This window comes from Belonocnema kinseyi, chromosome 5 (genome assembly GCF_010883055.1).
Source record: "Belonocnema kinseyi isolate 2016_QV_RU_SX_M_011 chromosome 5, B_treatae_v1, whole genome shotgun sequence".
Taxonomy (NCBI): Eukaryota; Metazoa; Arthropoda; class Insecta; order Hymenoptera; family Cynipidae; genus Belonocnema; species Belonocnema kinseyi.
This window is the reverse complement of record NC_046661.1, coordinates 80894193-80905187: the sequence shown is the minus strand read 5'-3', so window position 1 is coordinate 80905187 and position 10995 is coordinate 80894193. Positions and strand designations below refer to the sequence as shown.

Genomic DNA, 10995 nt, shown 5'->3' with positions numbered 1-10995 from the left:
TTTGATACCATTTCAAAATTTGAAATCTTTTTAAATTTTGATCAAACCTTTGTGAAATATTTTTGAAATGTTCAAAATCTTTTGAAATCTTCTAAACAAATTTGAAATCGTTTAAAATCTTAAAAATTTTTGATGTAATCCTTTAAAAATTTGTGACGTTTTTTGTATTAATTTGACACAATTAAAGTATTTGAAATCTTTTTAAATTTTGATAAAATCTTTGAAATCTTTTGCATTCATTAGTAGTCATTAAATATTAATCTTTTAAAATTTTGGTGAAATATTTTAAATCGTTGTCAAATGTTTTGAAATTTTTGCGAATTTTTCGAAATCTTTTAAAATCTTCTAATCAAGTTTCAAATTGTTTAAAATCTCTAGAAATTTTATGAAATCCTTGAAGCATTAGCGAAAATTTTTTGTATTCATTCGACACCATTAAATTATTTAAAATCATTGTGAAATCTTTTAAAATATTGGTAAGATCTTCGTGAAACGTTTTTAAATATTTGTGAAATGATCGAAATCTTTTAAAATCTTCTAAACAAATTAAAATCGTTTAACAACTTTTACAATTTTATGAAATCCTTTATTATATTTGTGAAATCTTTTGTTTTCATTTCACACCAATAAAATATTTGAAATCTTTTGAAATTTCGGTAAAATCTTTTAAGTCTTAGTAAAATGTTTTGAAATATTTGTGAAATTTTCGAAATCTTTTAAAATCAAATGTCAAATAGTTTAAAACTTTTAAAAATGTAATGAAATCCTTAAAATATTTGCGATATATTTTTTATTCATTCGACACCATTAAAATATTTGAAATCTTTTTTAATTTTGGTAAAGTGTTTTAAATCCTTGAAATCTTTGTGAAATGTTTTGAAATCATCGAAACAAATTAGAAATCGTTTAATATATTTTAAAATTTGATAAAATCCTTGAGATATTTGTGAAATTTTTTGTATTTATTTGACACAATTAAAATATTCGAAATCTTTGTGAGATCTTTTAAAATTTTCGTAAAATCTTTTGAAATATTTGTGTATTTATAAATCTTCTAAACAAATTTGAAATTGTTTAATATCTTTAAAAAATTTATGAAATCTTTCAAATATTTGTAAAATCTTTTTTATTCATTTGACACCATTATAGTATTTGACATCTTTGTGAAATATTTTTAAATTTTAATCAAATATTTGAAATCCTCGAAATCTTTATAAAATTTTTTCAAATCTTTGGAATCTTTTGAATTTGAAGTCGTCTAAAATCTTAAAAATGTTTTGAAATTTTTGAAATTTGGTGAAAATTTTTTTGAATTTTGTTGTAAAATATTTGGGAAATCTTTTTAAATTTTGGTAAAATCTTTTAAATCCTTGAAATCTTTGTGATATGTTTTGAAATTTTCTAAACAAATTAGAAATCGTTTAATATATTTAAATATTTGATCAAATCCTTGAGATATTTGTGAAATGTTTTGTATTTATTTGACACAAAATATTTGAAATCTTTTTAAATTTATATAAAATCTTCGAAATTTTTTGCATTAATTCAAAATAAATTAAATATTCGAAATCTTTGTGAGATCTTTTAAAATTTGGAAAAATCTTTTGAAATATTTGTGAAATTTTCGAAATTTTTGAGAAATATTTTTAAATTTTCTAAACAAATTTGAAATCGTTGAAAATCTTTAAAAAAATAATTCTTTAAATATTTGTGAAATCTTATGCATTCATTTGACACCATTAAAGTATTTTAAATCTTTTTAAATTTTGATCAAATATTTGTGAAATGTTTTGAAATATTTGTGAAATCTTTTTAAATCTACTAAACAAATTTGAAATCGTTTAAAATCTTCAATAATTTTATGGAAACCTTCAAGCATTAGCGAAATCTTTTTTATTTATTCGACACAATTAAAATATTTGAAATCTTTTTAAAGTCTGAAAAAATCTTTGAAATTTTTTGCATTCATTAGAAATCATTAAATATTAATCTTTTGAAATATTTGCGAATTTTTCGAAATCTTTTAAGATCTTCTAATCAAGTTTCAAATTGTTTAGAGTCTTTACAAATTTTATGAAATCCTTGAAGCATTAGCGAAATCTTTTTTATTCATTCGACACCATTAAAATATTTGAAATCTTTGTGAAATGTTTTAAAATATTTGTGAAATTTTTCTTTAATCTTTGTTTGTGAAATCTTTTGTGTTCGTTTGAAATCATTGAAATCTTTTGAAATCTCAAATTTATTTAAACCTTTTGAAATTGTTTAAAATCTGTGAAATCTGGTGCAAAATATCCTTTTTGAAATCATTGAAATTCTTTAAATCCTTTTAAATTCTTTCAAATATTTATGAAATCTTTTGTATTTATTTGACACTATTAAAATATTTGAAATCTTTTGAAATTTTGGTTAAACCTTTTAAATCTTTGTGAAATGTTTTGAAATATTTGTGAAATTTTCGAAATATTTAAAATTTCCTCATCAAATTTCAAATTGTTTAAAATATTTATGAAATCTTTTTAAATATTGATTAAATCTTTGTAAACTGTTTTGAAATATTTGTGAAATATTTGAAATCTTTTAAACAAATTTGAAGTCGTCTAAAATCTTAAAAATGTTTTGAAATTTGGTGTAATATAAATTTTACGAATTTTTTGGTAAAATATTTGTGAAATTTTTTTTAATTTTGGTAAAATCTTTTAAATCCTTGAATTCTCAGTGAAATGTTTTGAAATATTTATGAAATTTTTCTTTAATCTTTGTTTGTGAAATCTTTTGTTTTCGTTTGAAATCATTGAAATCTCAAATTTATTTAAACCTTTTGAAATTGTTTAAAATCTGTGAAATCTGGTGTAAAATATCCTTTTTGAAATCATTGAAATTCTTTAAATCCTTTTAAATTCTTTCAAATATTTATGAAATCTTTAATAATCTTTAAAATCAAAACAAAAATTCAAATTCGAGGTTCTCATTCGAAATTCAATGTCATTTTCAGCTTTCCAAGATCGCTGAACACCCTCATATTAAAAAAAATTATCCCTACCTAAAAAAAGGCTTTTGAAAAATAACCTAAATATATCCTTAACGAAAAAAGAACGTTATAATTTATTTAAAAAACCAATTCAATCACTTTCAACAGTTTTCAAAAATACGAAACCTTTTTCCCCATTCATGGAAAATGCAACACATCATATTTATACAAAAATTATATTTTAAACAACTAATTTTCTAATAAAATAAACAAAAAATCTTAATTTATATCAGAGGTAGTCATAACCAGAGTATCAAAAAGTATAATGCTACTTTGTATTCCTGAAACATTTCTTTTTACACACTAGGGAAACAAAAAAGCCCAGCGGCTTTTCGCAGACGTATTTTTGCTCTGCCCACTTTTCCCCACATTTTCTTTCTCCTCATTCTCGTCCAATTCTTTCCTCGGCTCCTCAAAAGAATCAGCCTGCTCCTGAGTCTCACCCTGAAACAAATGTTTCAACCCCACCAACTTTCCCTTCTTTTTCGCCTCTTTTTTTTTCTCTCTCGGTTTCGGTATCAAATCCGGCCTTCCACGAATCTGCGAAAGTTTGATCGTCTCAGCATCCGAAATATCATCATAATCATCCTCATTATTTTCCAAACTCTTATCCCTTTCCCTCTTTATACTTATAGTATCAATTGGCGATTTATCAGGAAAATTGTTATCTCCACTTGTATTGTTCTCAACAATAATCACGTCGGGATCCAAATTGTTATTGACATTCGGAGGCGTGTCGTTTGCACTTTCAAAATCGGTTTCCGAATCATCTTGCAAAAGTGCCGCTTTGGAAGCGTCATCGAGTAAAGGACTCGATTCATCATCCGTCAAAATACCCAAACTATCTCGCATTTTCTCCTCAACTTCCACAATTTTCTCCTGAATTTCTCCAATTTTCTCCAGACTCGTTTCAGCATTCTCCTCGTCTGAAACTTCTTGATGATTCCCCAAAGATTCCACTGTCATCTCCAAATCGTCGAGAATATTTTGTGTCGCGCCCGCCACTTTATATCCCTCCGAACAATCCATGTCTCCACTTTCAATTTGTTGCCTCTCATTATCAAATTGAGCTCGATTTTCAAAATCATCATCCTGATACTCATAACTTCCGGAAATTGCTTCGCTCGAATCAGTCGTGGAATGCTGGGTAGAAACTGAAGGAATTTGGGTGAAAGGTCTCATATCCGCAGACGAAATTTCTGTAGAATCTGAACTTTCATGCAAATTTGAGGATTGTTCCATCGAGGATTGAGAATCTCCCATTTCTTGGGACTGAGTTTCTTGATTTTTAGGACGTTTACACTCTCGCTGACTCTCCTCCGAGTCAAACGATGAAAGAAATCGTTTTCCGCATGTGATTTCTTTCAGAGTTTGCGATCCAGAATCGATACTTCTGTCGAGGACAATTTTCACTACTTTTGTGATCAGCGGCTCTTTCTTTTTGGCCTTCCTTTCCTGTTCCAGTCTCTCCTCTAACTCCTTTTCTCGCTTCTTCAACTCCTCTTCTTTCCTCTCCAATTCTTTCTGAAATTCCCGCTTCTCTCTTTCCCATTTCTCCATAATTTCTTGCTTTTCCCTCTCTAATTCATCTCTTCTTTCCTGCTCCCTCCTGGCTTCTTCCATTCTTTCTAACTCTTTTCTCCTCTCTTCTTCCTCCCTTCTTTCCTTCTCCTTTGCCTCTTTCTCTATTCTTTCCAATTCCCTTTTTTCCTTCTCCTTTCTACTTTGCGTCACTTGTTTCACCAAAGCGTTGACATCCACTTCCTGAAAATCTTCGTCGTTTTCATCGATCCTACTTTCTGATTCCTTCCTCCTTGATGTTTTATTTATCTCTTCCTTGTTCTTAACAGGAAGAGAAAGACTTATTTTCACTCGTTTTTTTTCCTTCCCGTTTTCACTCTTTTTCTCTGACGATCTTAAAATGCTAACTCCCCTTTTTTCGAGACTTTTTACAACCGTCGGGGAAGCGAGAATATTCCGGGTTTTTTTGGGTGTTGTATAATTTTCAAGAATCTCGGCCGGTTGTTTTTTCTTTGGTGTTTTAATCAATTCTGGCTCGAGATTTCTTAATATCTGATTCTCTTCTACTGGTTCTGTAAAAAAAAGACAAGTTTTGGTGTCAAAGTGTCCGAATTCTGACAAATACTTGTGCAGGGTGGCCGTTTTAATCGAAGAAATAAACTACTGGTCTTTTCCCGGTTCGCAAACATTTTTCACGGCCAATGAAATTTAAAAAATCAAACTATATTCTAACCATTTTTCCATTTAAAGTAGAATTGAAGTTCAAAAATTTTTCAATTGAAAAATTGTGTATTCAAATGCTCAAAAATTTACACGAATTTACTGGAAGGTACTAACACTTTTATATTGAACAGTTTTAAATGAAATCCAAATAAACTGCAAAATTTAGAACTTTTATTAATTATAGAGTTCAAAGATTAAGATTAAGTTCCAAAAATATAAATCAACTTTAACATTTCCAATAGTCTAAATTAAAGAATCAAGCAATAAAATTTAAAAAAATTTAAATTACATTATTTTAAGTAATTTTAAGCTACAAATTAAAAATTAAAAAATAATTTTTTTAAACTTAACAGTTCTCAAATTAGAAGTTAAATTATTTTTATTTTAAATAGTTTAGGAATCCTTCAAAGCCTTAAAATTTTATTTCAAAATCTTGAAAAATCTAGAAGTGGTTTAAAATTTTTCCAAATTCAAAAAATGGGATTGATAGATTTTCAGTTAAAAAGATTAAGATTCAATAAAAAAAATGCAAATTTTAAACAAAACCGTTCAGTTTTTAACTATGTAGTTCAACTTTTACCCAAAGAAATCATTGTTTAGCAAAAAATGCGAATTTTAAACAAAACAGTTAAATTTTGAACCTAATAGTTCAATTTTTAACAAAATAAATGATTCTTTAAGAAACAGAAAATTAATTTTTTTACCAAGAAGATTAATTTTCTACTAAAAAAATCCATTTTCTACCAAAAATGGGAAATTCAGATAAAAATATTAATTAAAAAAACAAGTAATTAATTTTTCAAACAAAAAAAAAAAGGACTGGAATGATGAATCTTTAGCCAATAAAATTAATTTTTGAAAGAGCTCGACTTTCAACCAAGGATAGTTGAATTTTCTATCTGAATAATGAATTTTAAACTAAAACAATTTTTTACCGTAAAAAAATCAATTTTCAACCAAAAATGGAATAGATTTTCGGATAAAAAGACAAATGTTTAATAAAAAAAAGATTAATTTAAAAAAATAGTTAATTTTTCAAACAAAAATAACTGAAACGATGAATATGCAACAAATAAAATGATGAATTTTCAACCAAGAAAATTAATTTCCTACCAAAAAATGAACTTTTAATCAAAAATTGGATAGATAGATTTTCATTTACAAAGATAAATTTTTAACCAAAAATGAAATAGATTTGCAGTTAAAAAAATTGATATTAAATCAAACAATGGGAAATTTAAACAAAATTTTTAAATTTTAAAATGAGCTTTATACAAACCAGTTGAATTTTGAACCCGAAAATTTGCATTTTCAAAGAAAAAGTTCACGAAAAAAAAAGATAATTTTCAACGTTTAATTATTGAATTAAAAAAAATGAGTTTTCCATTTTTGAAACAAATTTTCTAAAAAACATATTAATTTTTGAATAAATATTTCGATTTTTAGTTAATAACATTAATTTTAAACCAAAGAGGTATATTTTTAGGCTATTTCTAGTCAAAAATTTTCAGGAGAAACTTTGTAACTCAAATTATGAATCTTAAAAAAAATGAATTTTGTCGAAAATTTTCAATTTTAAACCAATGAGTTTAATTTTTAACCTAAAAAGATAAATCTTCTACAAAAACGTAATATTTGATAGATTAACAATGAAATCATTTTTTTTCGGTCAGAAAAAGTTGAATTCAAGAAGAAAATACATTTTTCAACCAAATAATTAAATTTTTCAAATAAAAAACATAAATTTTTAACAAAAACGGAATTAGTTAAATTTTCTGTTCAAAAATTTATTTTCAACAAAAAAAAAACAACAACGAATTTTCAACAAAATAGTCTATATTTCTGAAAAAAATATATACTGTTTAAAATTTCTCATTTTTTGGTTGAAATAGCAACTATAACAATTTTTGTTTAAAATTCGACTATCTTCTAAAAAAATCGTCTTTTTGGCTTGAAAATTTAATTGTTTGGTTGAAAATGCAATTGTTTTTGGATAAAGCTTATTCTTTTTTGTTTAAAATGTTTTAAAAAATGAGAATATAAAAAATATGTAACTTTTCTACCAAAAAATACGAATTTACAATAAAAATGGAAGAATTTTCTATTTAAAAATTACGAATTTTCAACAAAACAGTTGATTTTTCGATGAATAAACATGACTTTTTAACAAAATAGTTGAATGTTCAACAAAAAAGTTAATTTTCAAACTAGAAAGACGAATTTAAAAAAAGAGTTAATTTTTAAACAAATGATGGAATTTTTTAAAAAAATGAATAAACTTCAACTAAAATCTGTTAAATTTTTAATCCAAAAGAGTTGAATGGTCGACACACTAATTATATTTTCAACGCAATTAATTTTGAGGAACAAATTTCATCAAAAAAGGAGTCACCAATTGTTTAAAAACATTTTAGTTATTTAGATAAAATAAATTGCCTCAGCTGGCCGCGAATTTTTTCCATAATAGTTTATTTATTTATTTTCAAGCGAGTTCTCATTGGATAAAAAATGAAACTCCAGTTGACAATAAAAATAAAAAAAAAACTGTTAGGAAAAACTCTAGCTAACCAATAATCATCATCGGCGGGTCTCAGATTGAAAACTTTGTCTGCATAATTCTAACTTTTTGTTAGGATTCAGAGTTTTCTTTCATCATTGACCAATTATAATATAATATAATTAGTTCTCCAAGTTTTACCGGATAAAAATATAAGCAAAACGATCAATTTTCAACCAAATAGTTGAATTTTCAACTGAAAAATATACATTTTCAACCAAAAATGTAATTGTGTAATTTTCAATAAAAAATATTATTTTCCATTAAAAAAAGTGAATTTTCAACAACAAAAAAATAGTTTCATTTTTAAATAAACTGATTCATTTTCTACTAAAATTATGATTCTTCTACCGAAGAAGGTGAATTTTCGAAGAAAAAAAGATGAATTTTCAACAAACCTCATAAATTATCAAGTAAAAAGGTAAATTTTCAACTAAAAATTAAATTTTCAGTAGGAAAAATTTAATTTTTAACCGAAGAAATGAATTTTTAACAAAAATGATAAAAGATTTAACTAGATTAGTTACATTTTCAGTAAAAAAATAATTGTGAAACAAAAAGCAAATTTTATATGAATGCATAAATTAAAAAAAAAAGAAAAATTAAATTAAAATTAATTTTTTTAAATCTAAAAAAAACAAATTTAACAAAAGAGTTTAACTTTCAATTAAGTAGCTTATTTTTCAACCAAAAAGGTGAATTTTCCATGAAACTGATAAATATTTAACTGAAATAATTGCATTTTACACCCCTAATAAAAAAATTTTCAAGTAAAAATGATAAATTTTCAGTTATAAAAATATTAGTTTTCACCCAAAGAGATGCATTTTCAACTAAAATGCAAGAATATTCAACTAGATAAGTTACATTTTCAATTTAAAAAAATTAATTTTCAACCAAAAATGGAACAGTCACATTTTTAGTAAAAACAAAGATTAATTTTTAACGACAAATAAAAAAAATTAATGTTAACAAAGTGGTTTATCTTTAAAACCAAGTAAGTTAAGTTTCAACTAAAAAAGACAAATTTTTAAGAAAAAATATTAATTTCCAACCAAAGAAAGAAGAAAATTTTCAAAAAATAGTTAAATTTTCAACTAGGGAGACGAATTTTCAATTAAAATTTGGAATCCTCTATTTTTAACAAATTAGTTAATCATTCAACGAAGTAGTTGAATTTTCAAATAAATTTATTTTAGAACCAATTTGATTTTAGATTAATAACAGTAGAATTCATCCAAAAAAGAAAGCATTTTCAATAAAATAGTAAAATTTGTAACCAAAGAAGTAAATTTATAAATAAAATTATGTATCTTCGACCAAAAAAATTAGTTTTAACGAAGTAGTTTATATTTAAAACCAAGTAAGTGAATTTTCAACTCGGAAGATAAATTTTAAACGAAAAAAAATGAATTACCACCTTAATAAAGAAGAAATTTAAAAAAAAATAGTAAAATTTTCAACTAAGGAGACGAATTATCAACTATAATGATAAACAAAATTAATTTTAGAACCAATTTCATTTTAGATCAATAACAGAATTAATCCAAAAAATAAAGCATTTTCAATAAAATAGTTAAATTTGTAACCAAAGATATAAATCTTTAACTCAAATTATAAATCTTAAACAAAAATTAATTTTAACAAAGTAGTTTATCTTTAAATGAAGTAAGTTAATTTTTAACTAAAAAAGATCAATTTTTAACAAAAAATATTAATTTGCAACCAAAAATTAATTTTAACAAAGTAGTTTAACTTTAAATTAAAGTAAGTTAATTTTCAACTAAAACAAATAACTTTTTAACAAAAAATATTAATTGCCAACAAAAGAAAGAAGAAATTTTTCACAAAATAGTTAAATTTGTAACCCGAGATAAATTTTCAACTAAAACTATAAATCTCCAACAGCAAAAATTAATTTGAGAAAAGTAGTTCGTCTATAAATCAATTAAGTTAATTTTTAACTAAAAAAAAAAACAATTTTTAACAAAAAATATTAATTTTCAACCAAAGACGAAATTTTTCACAAAATAGTTAAATTTTCAACCAGGCGGGCGAATTTTCAATAAAATAGTTAAATTTGTAACCAAAGAGATAAATTTTTAACTTCAATTATAAATATTCAACAACAAAAATTAATGTTAACAAAGTAGTTTATTTTTAAATTGAGTAAGTTAATTTTTAACTAAAAAAGACCAATTTTTAACAAAAAATATTAATTTCAAACCAAGGTAAGAAGAAACTTTTAACAAAATAGTTAAATTTTCAACTAGGGAGACGAATTTTCAATAAAATAGTTAAATATGTAACCAAAGAGATAAATTTTCAACTAAAATTATCAATCTTCAACAGCAAAAATTAATTTGAGAAAAGTAGTTTGTCTATAAATCAAATAAGTTAATTTTCAACTAAAAAAGATACACTTGTAACAAAAAATATTAATTTCTAACCAAAGAAAGAAGAAATTTTTTACAAAATAGTTAAATTTTCAACTAAGGAGACGAATTTTCAAATAAAATGATGAATCTTTAATCAAAACGAATCAATTTTTAACAAAGAAGTTCATTTATCCAAATAATTTAACTTTCAACAAAAAATTAGTTTTCAAAGAAAGAAGAACAAATTTTTAAGCATATAGTTAAATTTTCAACCAAATAAGATACATTTTTAACCAAAAATATTAATTTCCAATCAAATAAAGAAGAAATTTTTTAACAAAACAGTTAAATTTTCAATATGAGAGAAAAATTTTCAACTAAAATGATGAATCATCAACCAAAATAAATATATTTTTAACAAATGAGTTCATAATTCAACCAACTAGTTGAATTTTCAACAAAAAATGTAATACTTAATTTAAGAAAAAAATTTTCTAAGACATTGAAATATTTTTGATTATACCAGATTAAAAAAATTTTTAATAAAAAAAACAGTTGAATGTTCAACTAAATACGGTAAATTTTCAACAACAATAAAAAATTTCCAATCAAAGAAAGAAGAAAATCTTAAGAAAATAGTAAAATTTTCAACCAAAATGATGAATCTTTAACCAAAATAAACCAATTTTTAACAAATTAATTAATCATTCAACCCAGTCGTTGAATTAAACGAAAATTATTTTTTTAAATATCTAAGCATTCAAAAATGTTCGATTTCACAAGAA

The 10995-nt window shown here is 23.9% G+C and overlaps 1 protein-coding gene across 1 annotated transcript in view; it reads right to left on the bottom strand.

Moving 5' to 3' along the window:
- Positions 1-3076: 3076 nt before the first annotated feature.
- Positions 3077-10995, bottom strand: part of LOC117172334 (trichohyalin-like) — a 15841-nt gene continuing 7922 nt past the window's right edge. The window contains exon 5 of the mRNA XM_033360137.1: positions 3077-5124. Coding sequence (XP_033216028.1) covers positions 3335-5124 — 1790 coding nt within the window. The 3' untranslated portion in view covers positions 3077-3334. The remainder of the gene's footprint in view (positions 5125-10995) is intronic.